This window comes from Debaryomyces fabryi (assembly GCF_001447935.2).
Source record: "Debaryomyces fabryi strain CBS 789 chromosome Unknown contig00004, whole genome shotgun sequence".
Classification (NCBI taxonomy): domain Eukaryota; kingdom Fungi; phylum Ascomycota; class Pichiomycetes; order Serinales; family Debaryomycetaceae; genus Debaryomyces; species Debaryomyces fabryi.
The window spans coordinates 83,018-98,635 of NW_015385430.1; the positions used below are offsets into that span (position 1 = coordinate 83,018).

At 35.4% G+C, this 15,618-nt stretch overlaps 11 protein-coding genes across 11 annotated transcripts; 7 read left to right on the forward strand and 4 right to left on the reverse strand.

Moving 5' to 3' along the window:
• Positions 1-37: 37 nt before the first annotated feature.
• On the forward strand, positions 38-662 carry ATP18 (F1F0 ATP synthase subunit i; the record flags this gene model as incomplete). The annotated part of the gene is made up of 2 exons (XM_015609168.1): positions 38-95; positions 532-662. 2 exons carry the CDS (start codon positions 38-40, stop codon positions 660-662), a joined length of 189 nt encoding a protein of 62 aa, XP_015469985.1.
• Positions 663-1,421: 759 nt separating this feature from the next.
• Positions 1,422-2,732, forward strand: ENT3 (Ent3p; the record flags this gene model as incomplete). Its single annotated transcript, XM_015609169.1, has 1 exon — positions 1,422-2,732. One exon carries the CDS (start codon positions 1,422-1,424, stop codon positions 2,730-2,732), a length of 1,311 nt encoding a protein of 436 aa, XP_015469986.1.
• A 208-nt stretch (positions 2,733-2,940) lies between these two features.
• CPR3 (peptidylprolyl isomerase) lies at positions 2,941-3,489 on the forward strand (the record flags this gene model as incomplete). Its single annotated transcript, XM_015609170.1, has 1 exon — positions 2,941-3,489. One exon carries the CDS (start codon positions 2,941-2,943, stop codon positions 3,487-3,489), a length of 549 nt encoding a protein of 182 aa, XP_015469987.1.
• Positions 3,490-3,816: 327 nt separating this feature from the next.
• Positions 3,817-4,566, reverse strand: AC631_00341 (uncharacterized protein; the record flags this gene model as incomplete). The annotated part of the gene is made up of 1 exon (XM_015609171.1): positions 3,817-4,566. One exon carries the CDS (start codon positions 4,564-4,566, stop codon positions 3,817-3,819), a length of 750 nt encoding a protein of 249 aa, XP_015469988.1.
• Positions 4,567-4,964: 398 nt separating this feature from the next.
• Positions 4,965-5,663, reverse strand: AC631_00342 (U4/U6-U5 snRNP complex subunit; the record flags this gene model as incomplete). Its single annotated transcript, XM_015609172.1, has 1 exon — positions 4,965-5,663. The coding sequence occupies one exon, from the start codon at positions 5,661-5,663 to the stop codon at positions 4,965-4,967; it is 699 nt and encodes a 232-aa protein (XP_015469989.1).
• A 1,080-nt stretch (positions 5,664-6,743) lies between these two features.
• Positions 6,744-9,257, forward strand: AC631_00343 (uncharacterized protein; the record flags this gene model as incomplete). Its single annotated transcript, XM_015609173.1, has 1 exon — positions 6,744-9,257. One exon carries the CDS (start codon positions 6,744-6,746, stop codon positions 9,255-9,257), a length of 2,514 nt encoding a protein of 837 aa, XP_015469990.1.
• A 209-nt stretch (positions 9,258-9,466) lies between these two features.
• AC631_00344 (polynucleotide 3'-phosphatase) lies at positions 9,467-10,273 on the forward strand (the record flags this gene model as incomplete). Its single annotated transcript, XM_015609174.1, has 1 exon — positions 9,467-10,273. The coding sequence occupies one exon, from the start codon at positions 9,467-9,469 to the stop codon at positions 10,271-10,273; it is 807 nt and encodes a 268-aa protein (XP_015469991.1).
• Positions 10,274-10,325: 52 nt separating this feature from the next.
• AC631_00345 (uncharacterized protein) lies at positions 10,326-11,165 on the reverse strand (the record flags this gene model as incomplete). Its single annotated transcript, XM_015609175.1, has 1 exon — positions 10,326-11,165. One exon carries the CDS (start codon positions 11,163-11,165, stop codon positions 10,326-10,328), a length of 840 nt encoding a protein of 279 aa, XP_015469992.1.
• A 185-nt stretch (positions 11,166-11,350) lies between these two features.
• Positions 11,351-11,821, forward strand: AC631_00346 (mitochondrial 37S ribosomal protein MRPS8; the record flags this gene model as incomplete). The annotated part of the gene is made up of 1 exon (XM_015609176.1): positions 11,351-11,821. One exon carries the CDS (start codon positions 11,351-11,353, stop codon positions 11,819-11,821), a length of 471 nt encoding a protein of 156 aa, XP_015469993.1.
• Positions 11,822-11,916: 95 nt separating this feature from the next.
• Positions 11,917-13,029, reverse strand: AC631_00347 (uncharacterized protein; the record flags this gene model as incomplete). The annotated part of the gene is made up of 1 exon (XM_015609177.1): positions 11,917-13,029. The coding sequence occupies one exon, from the start codon at positions 13,027-13,029 to the stop codon at positions 11,917-11,919; it is 1,113 nt and encodes a 370-aa protein (XP_015469994.1).
• A 209-nt stretch (positions 13,030-13,238) lies between these two features.
• Positions 13,239-14,792, forward strand: AC631_00348 (uncharacterized protein; the record flags this gene model as incomplete). Its single annotated transcript, XM_015609178.1, has 1 exon — positions 13,239-14,792. One exon carries the CDS (start codon positions 13,239-13,241, stop codon positions 14,790-14,792), a length of 1,554 nt encoding a protein of 517 aa, XP_015469995.1.
• Positions 14,793-15,618: the final 826 nt, after the last annotated feature.

Here is a 15,618-nt window from a genome sequence, read left to right on the forward strand (position 1 = left end):
TTAATTATATATATATAATATTAACATATCTTATATAATGCCTCCAAGATTCCCAACCCCTGTCTTCAAGCATTACTGGCCATTTGCTGCTGGTGGTATGTATCGTTTTTTATATTGAAGAAGAGATTGATTAAGAATTTTCACTGATGTCCGACGTGTTTCCACACTTTCCATTATAGAGCCCGACACAATATTTAATCTGAGTTATGATGAACAATGCATTGGAATATTACGATTTGTTGGGATTGAATTTGGTTTTTCATTTTTCATAGACATATGAAATTGACTGGAATCATTTGGAATAAATTTACCTATTATTATGAGGAAATGGAAAAATATAGACCAATAATTGGGAAAAAGCCTAGAGATTAATGCACAAGGAAGTTGAATTATTAAAATGCAATTAAAGAACGTTATATGGTAAAAATTCAAACATCTGGCAATGCAAACACGGACTAATTTTTTGATAATAGAAATTGATTTCGTTGAAATAAGTAACCATATTCAGAACATATTACTAACATGACATAGCCGGTATTACTTACTTTTTAATCTACAAAGCTAGTGTTGCATCAATGAACTCTGATGAATTTATTAACGATCCAAGACACCCAAGATTTGCTAGCGGTGGTAAATTCATTGATTTGGATAAAGCCAATTAATTTATACAGCAAATGATTGAATTTTATCCCATTTAATAATTAAAATGCATTTGAAACGACGTTTGGTGCTTAAAAATTATATAACATTATGAATATATATATTTAGATTATTTGTTGTAGTATTCTTTGAACGTATTGGAAAAGGTCTATTGAACCATGCTTCAGGTAAGGGGAAAGGTGAGTTGATATGGGGTATCTGGACCTTGTGACCTAAATAGACTCTCCGATCTAACTTAATTGAAGAGATCTGGACCACCGGCAACATGTAGCAGATCTGGAATGACTATAAGCTTACATTTTTTAAGGTTTTATTCTATTTTGCCCTTCAAAATTTCTATTTTTTTCAATTTTTTTTCATTATTTAGGGATCTACCTACATACCCTACTCTCTTGTTTATACTGTCGACAGTAGCAAGTAAATTAAAGGAACAATTGGTGGTTATTATCAAATATTTACTTATAAAGCTAAGAAAAAATGCGTGCATATAAGCAAAGCCCCTTTGTTCCTCACAAAATTTCAATGTTCAATTGTATGGGCGATTCAGAAGTTGTTTGTTAGTTAAGATACCATTTGAAGTTTAGGAAAATATATCGAATAAGTAGACAAGATGGATCTTTTAAAAGACGCCACTAAGAATCTTTCATTATACGAGGTCAAGGCTTACGTTCGTAAGGCCCAAAATGGTATGTATTCAATTGTTTTGCGATAGCTTAACTCGTGTTATCAAATGGAATATTAACGTTTATATTATAGTCGCTATGAATTTGACTGAAATGGAAGCTAAAGTTCGTGAAGCCACAAATAATGAACCATGGGGTGCTTCGTCGACTTTGATGCAACAAATTGCAGCTGGAACTTACAATTATAGAGAAAGGGAAGAGATCGTGAGCTTCATATTTCGTCGTTTCACCGAAAAAGCCGCTAATGAATGGAGGCAGATATACAAATCATTGCAATTATTAGAATATTTGATTAAAAATGGATCGGAAAGAATTATCGATGATGTGAGGGCGAACTTATCATTGATTCAAATGTTAAAATCATTCCACTACATCGATTCTAAGGGAAGAGATCAGGGGCTTAATGTTAGAAACAGATCTAAGACATTAATATCGTTGTTGAATGACGATGCATTAATTAGATCTGAACGTAAAAAGGCAAGAAATAATGCAAAGAAATTCGGCGGTGTGTCATCTGGTGCATTTGGTGGTGCAGCTTCAATTACACCCGGATCTAACCATGGTTACGATGATGACTACACGAACAAGGTTTATGGTGATGGTGGTGTTTATGGGGAAAGATATGAAGATCCGGCTGCACAATACAATAGCAATTCTAATGATAATTTTGAAGAATACGATGTTGAAACTTCAAAAAGTTCTTCTAAACCAACTACTGGGTCGTCAAAGGTTCATGCAACCGCATCTTCATCTTCCAAATCTAAGCCTCAACCTCAAGAGCCACCACAAGATTTATTGCAAGATTTAGTTACATTTGACGAGTCTAGCTCCTCTGCTAATGCAAAATCATCAGCTCCTGTTCAAGATGATGATGACGACTTTGATGATTTCCAAGCAGCCCCATCGCAACCGCAGAAACCTAATATTTCCAACAGCTTATCAAACTTATACCAACAACAGCCACAACAGCAAAGCTTTTTCCAACAACCACAACAGCAAAGCTTTTTCCAACAACCACAACAGCAACAAAACACAATGCAACAACCACAGCAACAGTTTAGTAATGGAGCTCCAAGCTATAATAATATAAACACATCGTCGAGTTCTGCAACTACTACTGGGCCTGCCAAATCATCGAACAACGATGCATTCTCATCTTTGTTTTCTTCTGCAAAATCAAAAAACAAGACTTCAAGTCCTTCTGTGAGCAGCTCTAAAAAAGAGCAGAATGCACCTGCTGCTACGAACACTACTAACGATGATGATTTCTTTGGTGATTTCAGCTCCAATAACACTTCAACTGCAAATGGAAATGGTGCGAACGCTAATAGTAGCAATAGTAATAATAATGCTAACAGCAACGGTGAAATTGATTTATTAAGTTTCTAGATAGCAATATTAGTTATTGAAGTATTTATGTATGTTTTATATTTAATTCGTCTCACCATTTTACTTTTAGTATTTTAGTATACCAGTTAATACACTATATTCTAAGGATTTCCACAAAACCTGTATATAAATATAGTACCATAAATTGGAAATTTTTCAAGGGTACTCTACAGCTGTTGAATAGCAAATAATAATTATTGAATCAAATATGAATTTCGCTAGACAAACCAGATTATTTTCCTCATCCGCAAGAAACTGGGGTACCAAGGTTTTCATAACACCTTCAATTGGAGGTGTTAAGCAATCTCCAATCAAGTTTGAATTATATGATGAAGTTGTTCCAAAGACTGCTGAAAACTTCAGAGCTTTATGTACCGGAGAAAAAGGATTTGGATATGCTAACTCTATCTTCCATAGAGTGATTCCAAACTTTATGTTGCAAGGTGGTGATTTTGAAACTGGTAAAGGTTACGGGGGAAGATCAATTTACGGGCAAAAATTCCCAGACGAAAACTTCCAAAAGAAACACGAAAAGCCAGGTTTATTGAGTATGGCTAATGCTGGACCAAATACTAATGGTTCTCAATTCTTCATCACAACTGTTCCATGTCCATGGTTAGATGGTGCTCACGTTGTTTTTGGTGAAGTCATTGAAGGTATGGAGACAGTCAAGAAAATTGAAGCTCAAGGTTCTGGTAGTGGTGCTCCACAATCTTCTATTGTCATCGAGGAATGTGGTGAACTTAAGGACAATTAAATAATATGTATTTAGGATATATTTAGTATACATAATAATAAATTATGTGAATAGTTAAATGCATTTAAAATATGTATATACCTAAACATGGAGAAGCTGTTCGGAGATAAAAAATATATACGTTCAACAAAAATAATAGAAACCAAATTATCAAGGAAATAACAAAAATAATGAATAAATTAACGTACTTGAAATTTTAAACTCTAGAAAGGTTTCTATAGTTTTATGAATTCGAATTAAATTTACCAACCAAATTCACTGTAATGGCAAGAAATTTAATCCCTAATTATATGGGAATGATTTATAAACCTATGAATTTAAAGATACTTAAATTTTAAGGTTTGCATGTGGTTCTTCTTTTGGAAGTAAGTCCTTTGGTAATTTCTTCTTTAATTGGGCTAATTTATCATAATCTCCACCTAAGATTCTGGCAACAACCAAATCATCTCTATCTCTGATTTCTCTTGTAGATTTACCTTCGTTACTTAAGAATTCCTTAGCCTTTTCGGTATCACCATGGAAATAATCTTCCATAGCTCTCAATCTTAATTCCTTTTCAGCCCATTCTGGACCATCGTTTTCTCTTCTAGCCATTTGCGCAGTGTATTTGGAGTAGGCAACGTAGGCGAATATTGGGAGAACCAAGTAGAAATATGGAAATTCCCATCCTTCAGCCTTTTCAGTTTCTCTGACAATTCTCCACTTTAATTCACCAGTGTTCTCATCTTTATATGGGATTTTATCAATGATTTTACCCGAATCTTTGGTAACAAATTGGAAGTTCTTTAAGTCTTGAGAGTTATCTTTGAACAAATCTAATTGTTCCTTTGGAATACCTGGAAGTATAAAATTCCATTCTGAATGGTTACGTTGGTAGTATAAATTTTGCAACTCAGAAATAGTTTTGAATTCTTGGTCAGTTGGAACTCTTGGGGTACCATCTGGGTTTGTATAAATCTTGGTAATTGATGATAATGAATCCAATTTACTACGAATATCTTGTTCTAAGGGATAATTGAATTTGCCAAACTTATGTTTGAATAAACCGTTTAACGGAAACTTCCAAGTTAATCTCATTATGGGATAGTATCTTTCAATTTAAAATACCACTGATATTGTCAGCTAAATCTTGATTTTAGTGTATAAAGTGTTTTCAGTTCATTTCTATTGGTTAGTTGATGAAAATTTATGGTTCGGTGTAACATGCAAAAAGCGCGAAATTTTCAAGATTTGGTTTACAGGTTACCATTCATTACAATATACATCCTACTATTATATGCTACAACTTATTAGTGAATGCTATGTTTGTTATTTTGTTGTGCAGTGACCCGAGTAATAGAAAAATGAAAGGCACTTCATTGTGATTTTTAAAATTTACAATTATGGTCGACTTTTCAATTCGATAAGGTCTTGCAACAACTGCTAATGCAATATTTGAATTAGTATCGTAGTATCTGATTATCGATATATAGCGGTTATTTCTTCGTCGAACCAAAATCACCAAAGCCCATCATAGAGGATAATTCATTATTAATTTGTTCACCTTTCTCTTTTCGTGCTACCTTATTCTGTTTTGCCTTCAGTCTCCTCTCCTTTCTCTTTTCTTGTTGTTTTCTTTCAAACTCCTGTCGCCTGAGTATTCTTTCCTTTATGTCTATCTTGTTGTTCCCGGAATTTTTCTCTTGTGTCAGTTTCGATATTAAAGACTCTAGAGTAAGCCTTACCTCGTCAACCGTAGCTCGCCTTACACTTCCATCTAATATTTCAGTTTCTTCACCATCATGCTTTGTTACCAATGACTGTGACCTTTGGACATGTAGTGGCGAATTTATGTGGTCTATCAATGCCAAATTATCCCGAAACGACAAATCGCAAATCAGACAGAAGAAACCAAATTTCTTATTTTTACCAAAAGAGCTAGTATTCAATGGATTTATAATAGTATGCTGGTTTACAGCCGATAACAGCTCATTGAGCAATTTATCTCTATGCGTTAGGTATGATAAAGGCTTATCTGAATTTATAGAAGATTTATTGACATTTGGTGTAGATGAGTTATTCTTTTTATATGACTTATTTTTTGCTTCTTTCGCATATGCATCAACATTCCAGGTTTTTCTTCCATACTGATCGAAGCTGATTTTATTATTATCTTTGTCTTGATGTTCTTCCATGGCAAAAAATTGAAAGTCGTAAGAACCGTTAAATTCATATCAAATTTATTTTTTTCTCAGTGAGTGAAGATAAAAAAGCATTAATGATATGCTACAAAAATATAGTGTACGGATACTCGTTCGATTTTTGATATAAAGTTAACTTATATTAAGAGTATATAAAGATATTGAAATGTGTAGGTCAGAAAATGATATTTAAATGAACATTGGTCTATATATTGGTATATAAATGAGTATCTCCTCGTGCATCACAACCTGATTCATTTGTTGTTCAGCAGAAAGAAGTTGATTCAAGAGTTGCAAATCAATAAACCATTTTCCATACCAGTATCATTATTATCATTATTACTATTCTCCTTCTTTATGTGACGATTGAAATTTCACAATTTGCAATCAATTTTTGAAACAAAGCAAAAACACTAGTTCATCGACAAAACTCCACAAAATAAAATCAGTGAATAGGCTATTGGATTCACATATACCTGTATTATCTTTTTTATTACATGCGAATCCTTTTATTTCGTACGTGATATTCAATCGTAGCGCAAGAATCATAGATTTCTACAAACTAATGGACATTTAGTTATGTACAGGTGTATATAAATAATTAATTCATGTCAACAACCTCGCTGAACCTGAATCAGCAGTGTAATAATTGACAACATCTGCAATTATGACATGTTAGGTAAAGATTGGGCTTCACTAAAAAAATCCAAACTCATGAGATACATTTTGAGAGCATTCTGAATGAATCGATAAATCCAACATTCTAGCTTAAGAAATGCTTCCAAAAATTTCACCGGTGACAAGACTAAATGCCCCAATTCTCTAACGTATCTCTACGGATAAAATGCCAAGTTGAAAAATAGTTAGAGGATCAAGAAGTGGAATAACCTCCCCACGTTTTAAATAGGAAGTACTCCCGCAGTGAATTTTCCGTCGGAAAAATATCTATATATGGAATCGGATCCGGAAACTAGTTTGTCAGTATTTGTGGATATAAAAGGTGGGCGATCCTGTAAATATACAATTTCATAAAGAGAATCAGCTAGATATTATCACATTGCACAACTATTACTAATGTCTGAATTTGATATTGAGAGCACATTAGCTCAATTAACGATCCAAGAAAAGATCGGTTTACTTGCTGGTATCGATTTCTGGCACACATTTGCTGTTGAAAGATTAAATATTCCTAGTCTTAGATTCAGCGATGGTCCAAACGGTTTAAGAGGAACTAAGTTTTTTGACAGTGTTCCATCTGCTTGTTTTCCCTGTGGAACAGCATTGGCTGCTACTTTTGATAAAGATTTATTATTCGAAGCTGGTCGTTTAATGGGAGACGAAGCAAAACACAAGGGTGCACATGTTGTATTAGGTCCAACAATTAATATTCAAAGAGGCCCATTAGGTGGAAGAGGTTTTGAATCTTTTAGTGAAGATGCGCATTTAACTGGACAAAGTGCAGCTTCGATCATTAATGGTATTCAAGATAAAGGGATAGCTGCTACAATCAAGCATTTTGTTTGTAATGACTTAGAAGACCAACGTAATTCTAGTAACTCTGTTCTTACTGAAAGAGCTTTGAGAGAAATTTATTTGGAACCATTTAGAATTGCCATCAAGCACTCCAACCCTGTTGCATTGATGACAGCTTATAATAAGGTGAACGGAGAACATGTTTCACAATCAGAAAGATTGATTCAAGATATTTTACGTAAGGAATGGGGCTGGGAAGGTACCACAATGTCTGACTGGTACGGTACTTATACTAGTAAAGAAGCCATTGAAAATGGCTTAGATATTGAAATGCCAGGTCCTTCCATATTTAGAAATACAACCGAAGTGGCTGCTATGGTTACCTCCAAGGAATTACACATCAAGAAGATTGATGAAAGAGTTAAAAATGTTCTTAAGTTAATCAAGTATGCACTTAAGTCTGGTATCCCTGGAAATGCTCCAGAAACTTCAAATGGTAACACACCTGAAACTGCAGCTCTTTTAAGAAAGATTGCACATGATTCGGTTGTTGTTCTTAAGAATGATGACAATATCTTACCCTTGAGTAAGGATGATAAAATTGCTGTCATTGGTCCAAATGCAAAGTATGCCGCCTATTGTGGTGGAGGATCTGCTGCATTGAGAGCCTATTATACTACTACCCCATTCGATTCTATTTCAAAAAAATTAAATAATGAGCCAGAATACACTATTGGTGCTTATGGTCATAGATTATTACCAGCATTAGGACCCCAATTGATTAATCCCAAAACAGGAAAGGCTGGGTACAATTTGAAATTCTACCTTGAGCCAAATTCTCCTTCGAAAAGAACATTAATAGATGAAAAAGATTTGGATTTATCACATATCTTTATGGTAGATTACTACAATGACAAAGTAAAGGATGACTTATTCTATATTGATTTCGACGGCCAGTTTACTCCAGAAGAAACGGCGGATTATGAATTTGGTCTCGCTGTACTTGGTACAGCACAATTGTTTGTTGATGATAAATTGGTCGTAGACAACAAGACAGTCCAAGAGAGAGGTAATTCCTTTTTTAATAGTGGTTCTAATGAAGTTAGAAATTCTATTTCTTTAGAGAAAGGTAAAACCTATTCGATTAGAATAGAGTTTGGATCAGCCCCTACATTTACCGCTCCTTCTTCCAATTCTGTTAGTTTTGGTGGCGGTGGTGGTATCAACTTGGGACTTGCCAGGGTGATCAACCCAGAAGAAGAAATTTCGAAGGCAGCTGAACTTGCTAAAAAGGTAGACAAGGTAGTCTTAAATATTGGCTTGAACCAAGAATGGGAATCTGAAGGATTTGACCGTCCAGACATGAAATTAACCGGTTACACCAATAAATTGGTTGAAGCAGTTTTGGATGCTAATCCAAATACTGTTATTGTTAACCAATCTGGAACTCCAGTTGAATTCCCATGGATAAAGAAAGCCAATACATTGGTTCAAGCTTGGTATGGTGGTAATGAAGGAGGAAACGGTATAGCTGATGTTTTATTCGGTGATGTAAACCCAAATGGTAAGTTATCTCTCTCATTCCCCGTGAAAAATGTTGACAACCCTACGTATCTTAACTTTAAGACTGAGAATGGTAGAGTTCTCTACGGTGAAGACATATTTGTTGGTTACAAATACTACGAAAAGCTTGAAAGAGAAGTTGCCTTCCCATTTGGATTTGGTTTATCATACACCAAATTTGATATTTCTGGTTTAAAAGTTGCCGTTTCTGAAAAAGATGATGCTTTAGAAGTTCATGTTAATGTTAAAAATACAGGCAAAGTCGACGGTTCAGAAGTAGTTCAAGTTTATATATCGAAGGATGAAAGTGATGTAATCAGACCCGTGAAAGAATTAAAAGGATTCGAGAAGGTAAACTTGAAGGCAGGTGCTACTTCAACAGTTTCATTAAAATTATCTTTGAAAGATTCTATTTCCTTCTTTGATGAGTACCAAGATGAGTGGTCGGTTGAAAAGGGTGCTTACACGGTTCACGTTGGTAACAGTAGTCGTGATATTGCTTCAACTTCATCTTTCAAGATTGAAAAAGACTTTTTATGGTCAGGCATGTAAGAAATACAGTTATATTTAGCGATTTAATACAAAAATATCTATTAGGTTATAAATTTGTCTGTAACTGACATCAAATATGTAATAACTAAGTAAATAGGAGTGTTCTTATATTGCAACCAGAAATTGGGTGTAATTCTTACGATATCTAATCGCGAATAATTTGAAGCGTCTATAAATTTGATATTTCAGTGATTGATGCAATAGATAAAATGGCTAATGATGATATTTTTTCAATGCTTAAAACAGGCCAAAATGCTGCTTCTAAAATAAGTAAAGCTAGAATATCAAGGCCTAAAGAGGCCGATATTTCAGGTAATTTACAACAAGTAAATCAAAGCATACTATCAAAAGACTTCAATCATAGATGGAGAATACACGGGACGCACTTAATAACTAATTTACCTAAACAACTAGATTTGGAAAACTATTATATAAGTAAAGAAAATGAAAAGATAATCAAAATTGCAGCATTTGACTTGGATGGGACGTTGGTGGATACCAAAACGGGTCAGAAGTTCGCTAGAGGAGCCGATGATTGGAGATGGTGGACTTCAAAGGAAAGAAACAAACTGAATGTCACCGATGAATTGAAGAAATTAGCAATTAATAAATATATCATTGTGGTCTTTACAAATCAAGGAGGAGTAGTGGCTACAAAGACCAGTAAATCATACTTAGCTTTTACGGGACGTGTTAATAACGTAGTCAAAGAATTAACCACAGAGGAAAAAGTTCCAGGAATATTTGTATATGCATCACCAAAGAAACCAGCTTCAAAAAATCAGAAAATTTCGGTGAGTTCAGATGAAGATCATGCAATAATGAGGAAACCAAATATCGGTATGTGGAATGAGCTTGTGAAATACTTTGAGAAACAGGGCTATAAAATAGATACAAGAAATAGCTTCTTCGTAGGGGATGCAGCTGGAAGACCCAAAGACTTCCTGGATAGCGATAAAATGTTCGCTGAAAAAATAAACATACAATTTAAGATTCCAGAGGAATTCTTTGGATAATTAAATGATTTTATATACAAAATATTAAACTAATAAATCACAGATTGTATTATTAGATAAATTCTAATGAGATTTCTTGTAATTTGTCATCTAACTCGTCGTGCTTAGCGGTAATGACACTGGCCTTGTTTACAGTTTCGAAGTAGCCAACAACGTTGTTAATTAATCTTGCTTTTTCATCACCTTTATTCTTTTTTAATTCATTAAGCATGTCATAATGAAGTACTATACACTTCTGAATGTCGGATATGTCATTCTCGAATTTAATGGCCTCGTCGGTAGTTTGAGGATAATTCTTAATGACAAAATTAGTATCAAACGTTCCCTTTCTTGTATTCAAGTAAAATTTGATATCATCTTTGATCAATGCCGTGACCAAACCTTTTGGTAATTGCTTACCTTCTTGCTTTAAATCTTGCAACAAATAAGAGTAATGTCTGGATTCGTCTTCTCTTTCACGTTTAATGAGTTCTTCCGGATCGATAACTCTCACTTCTTTATCTCCAAGTTTTTCAGCAATTTTGGTAATAAACTCGTTCTGATGAACGTATGGAACAACGTAGAACTTATATTTTTCTGCATCTTTGGTGGAGATTAACTTACTACGTCTCTTTAATCCGCTTGTGATCTCATATTCTTCAAATTCCTTCTCTGTAAAACTGTTCTTGGTCTTTTTTTTGTCTAATCTATTTCCGGCAACGTATAGCACCCCCGAAGCAAAAATGAACATATAGAAGAGGAAACGTAATTTCGGTGGTTCGTTTTTTGCATTGGTCGAGTAAAATTGAGCTCTCAGAGGCATAAAAGGCGATGGTTTTAAATGAGTAATTGGTATACGAGCATTGCGCATACCACGGATACTATTTTTAAACAACTGACTTGATCTAAACATCTTTGTATCTGCTAACAATTGCAGAAAGAAGGGTGTAGGCCTTAGCATCCGGGATTTTTCAGCTATTTCCCAGGACCACTGACCACCAATACTGCACGTGACCATTCCATAAATTTTTCAGACTAAAAATTATATCAAATCGACAAGAACTGGTATACGGTAAAACAAATTAGCAATTAATAGTAATGTCGTTGGTTCATTTAGCTAATTTCTGCAGTCATATTAAGAACGTTACTAACGTTCATGTTGCTACCACCTCGGTGCCATTTAGCCGTTTACATTTACAAGTTGCATTAGGATTATATAAGGAAGGCTTTATATCTTCTATTCAAAAAGGTTCAACCACGGGCCCTGATTTAAAACCAGTTGAAGTTACACCAGACAATATATCCACTCGTCGTTTGTGGTTGGGGTTAAAATACCGTAACAATCAGTCGGTAATTAGAGATTTTTCGTTGGTACTGAAGCCAGGCCGTAAAGTTAACTTAACTCCTACTGAAATCAAAGCTCTTGCATCTGGATTACCAGTCAGATTTATTAAGCCATTACAGCCAGCAGAATGTATTTTTGTAAGGACATCAGCAAACGAAGTTTTAGAAGTGCAAGAGGCTGCCAAGAAGGATTTGAAGGGAATGGTTTTATGTCGTATTAAATGATTAAATGAAATTAAAACTGTAGTGTGTACATAGTAATATTTAATTGTATAAATAGAATAGATATATTCGATATTGATATAACTATAAATGTAGACTTAGAGGGATATTTTTTGAGTGTTATTGGTCGCATTCCAAAGTCTCATATCCACTTGCCAGCCTTTCCACACCATGAGTTTCTCTCTGAAGTCGTCAGTGTGCGAGAAGCTAGCGAAGTTTTGTTGAGATACTGAAGCATAGTCGTTTTGAGTGAAAACAGGCTTTGCAGGCTTGATTTGTTGTTTCTGTGGAGAGCCTTTTGTGACTTCGGACGTCGATGTAGACTGGGGAGCATTTTTTAATTGGCTTTCTAATTCGACAATTCTATCTTGCAAATCCATACGTGACAATTTTAGATCCGTGTTTTCATCTCTCAACTTCTTAATGGTTGATTTTTGTTGTTCGATTGTATCTTTTAATGAAGCAATTTCATCGTCTCCAGCAACGCTAGCCACCAGATCTATCCTATCATCAGTCAATTGTGCTTCTTCTGCTTCATTCTTAATCTTTGTCTTTTCATCATTTCCATTTTCTTTTTTATCATTACTTGGAGCTTCAGTACCGATATCAACGGCTTCATCTTGCACTTCTTCTGTACTTGTCTCCTTTTTACTACTATCCGTATCTTTATTGGCTACAGGATCTTCTTTGGAATCTTCGATTTCTTGACTATCCTTCACGCTTTCCACTTTCAGTTCACTTTCCTGAGCGTCATTAGCTGTCAGCTCATCGTTCGTATCATCTTTCAGTTCAACTTTCACATCATCTGCTGTTTTTAGTTCACTATTCGCATCCTCTTTCGCAACATCTTCAACTTTGCTCTCATCTTTTGCAGTATCCAGCTTGTTCTCTTCAGATTTCTCTGGCTCTTTACTAGCAGCTTCCTCGTCTTGTTTCTTATCTTCTTTCTTCGATTCGTCACCATCTACTTTTTTAGTTTCACTATCAGTCTGAGTATCATTTGTGACATCCTTGCTATCGGTTTCATCATTTTCCGCCGTATCTTCTTCCTTATCTTCCTTTCCCTTCTTTGATTTCTTCTTGGACTTCTTTTTCTTCTTCTTCAATTCCTCGAATTTCTTACGAGCTGCTTCCAATCTTTCTTCCTTGGATAATTCCTGTTCGTCGCCGCTTAATACAGCAGCATCTTGCTCAGTATTAGGAGATGACATATTCTTACTGTAGATAATGATAAGTCTAAGTCTAGTAGTACGTGATCAGTTCGAAAATCAACACAGATAATATGATCACGTGAAAACGTTTACTAAGTTTGTGTCACTATCAGAATCATAGTGATAGTTCATCCATAGATGAGTTCAGGGAACATAGTTCAACAGAGTAGACTACTACATTATTGAAAATTGGTAATAATACCTACTGAATGTCTAAAACAGAATGCATGGTTGAATCTACAACAGGATTTAATGGGGAGGACGTTTCGCTCAGGTCATTGACAAAAGAGGGTAAGCTGTTCAACAATATTGCAGGAAATGGAGATGTAAAAACAGGAACAAGGAGTACGGCCTATGATACGGGAGAAGAGATAAGCCAGATCATACACAGACCGAAATACAAGCTGAAAAAGTCAGAGCTTAGTACCAATGAGTCCACCGCACTCATGTATGCTTCGGAAGCTAATCCAGATGATTTTCCAGATGGAGGACTAGCGGCGTATTTAGTATTATTTGGGTCGTTTATGGGGCTAATTGCTGATTTTGGTATTGCCAATTCGCTTGGTGCTATTCAGAGTTATGTTACTAGCCACCAGTTGGAAAACGTTAGTGAATCTACGGCATCTTGGGTGTTCAGTATGCATTTAGGGGTTATGTATTTTGGAAATGTCATATTCGGATCGTTATTTGATAAATTTGGTGCTAGAAAGTTGCTAATTGCTGGTACTATTGTGATGTGTGGAGGATTATTTTGTACCGCAGAATCAACCACAGTTGTCCAGTTCATATTGTCATTTGGTATTACCACTGCAATAGGAACATCTTTAGCAATGCCTGCTTTGATTGCTGTTGTAACACATTGGTTCTTGAGACGCAGAGCTATGGCATGTCTGATAGCCACAATTGGGGGTTTGGTCGGTGCGTCATGTATTGCAGTTATGTTGCAAAATTTATACGTTGAAGTCGGATTTAAATGGGCTATTCGGATATTGTCATTCTTTTGTATGGCATGTATGTGTGTTTCCATTATTTTTGTGAAGGAAAGAAAGTCAGAACCAAGCTTACAGAATGGACTGACGGACGTCCAAATTCATACAGACACCGAAACATCCAAGAACCATAAGATTGCTTATAGAGTCACCCAGTTTTTTGATGGTATTTTTGACTTTTCAATGTTCAAAGACATCAGATTTATTTTGTTGACTATGGCTGTGTTCTTTTCCGAGATTGTGTCTCTTTCTACTCTTACATACTTGACATCCTATGCTATTGCTTATGATGTTTCTGACTCATCTGCATACTTGTTAATTACACTTGTCAACGTTTGTGGCATTCCAGCAAGACTTGTTCTGGGAATCATTGCTGATTACTACGGCAGGTTCAATGTAATGGTTGCCAGTTCCATATTAACCACCATCACTATCTTTGGTCTCTGGCTACCAGCAAAAGGGAATATGAGCCTACTTTATGCCTTCAGTATTTTATTCGGAGTGGTTACTTCTGCAAACATAAGTCTCATCGGCCCTACCATCGGCCAGATTACATCTGCGGAAAAATTTGGTCAGTGCTATGGTATGTGCTATTTCTGCTTGTCATTCCTTACCATTTTGGGGATGCTTTTTTCCTCGTTAGTCATAGGCTCTGGAACATTAGTCGAGTACAGGAACTTCATATTCTATGAAGGCGGGATTTCTATTGGATCTGTGATATTCTGGATTTTGGCCCGTTATTCTGGCGTTGGGTGGAATTGGTGCAAATTTTAAAACCACCCTATCGGTTTGTAATGGAGTTCATTTCAGCTTCCAAACGGCTCACTCTTCTCGCATGATTACTAGCCAATTATAGATGGTTTATTTGAGATAATGCTAGTAGCGAAACCCTAAGAACATACCGGTTTAAACCAACTAAGCAGCACGATGAAAATAGAATTTCGGAGGCACCCCCTCCACTAGTTTTTTTCGGCCCGACTGCATGCTCGGTGTTTAGTTGTTTAAAAGCGTTTTAATCACAGGGTATCCCAACGTTCAGTCGATACCAGCTTCTGGCATATGCGTTATATATTCAGGCTACTTATAGATTATGCATATTGTTTTCTGCAATTCGCATGTTACAGTCATGTGGGTACCTCTAAGGTATGTTAAATTTGCGAGATTCACCGACTAATTGGCCTATGAAGCTCAATCATTTAACCTTCATGATAAAAAAATTATGCGTATTCTTTGTGGTTGACGTAGATACGAAAGATCCCAAGTCATATTTTGACATACATGGCTCGGATTTGGTGTCGTACATTATATTTATTTTAATTTTGATTTGTATATTGTATTGCAACATTTCATGCATTATGACTCTTCTTGATAAGCATCGCAGTTTCAAAACCGATTATATACCGTAATAGATACTGAACACATATACAAATCACGTGAATAATACATAAAGTAAACCGGAGAATAACCCGCATGAATCAAGGAATTTTTGATATATCCGACTCTGAAGGATTCAGCGAAAAACTACCTTGATGGTTTTTTTCCATATCAAAGGAAGGTATAGAAGTTTTAGTACAAAATTTTCAAAAAGTATTATATTAAG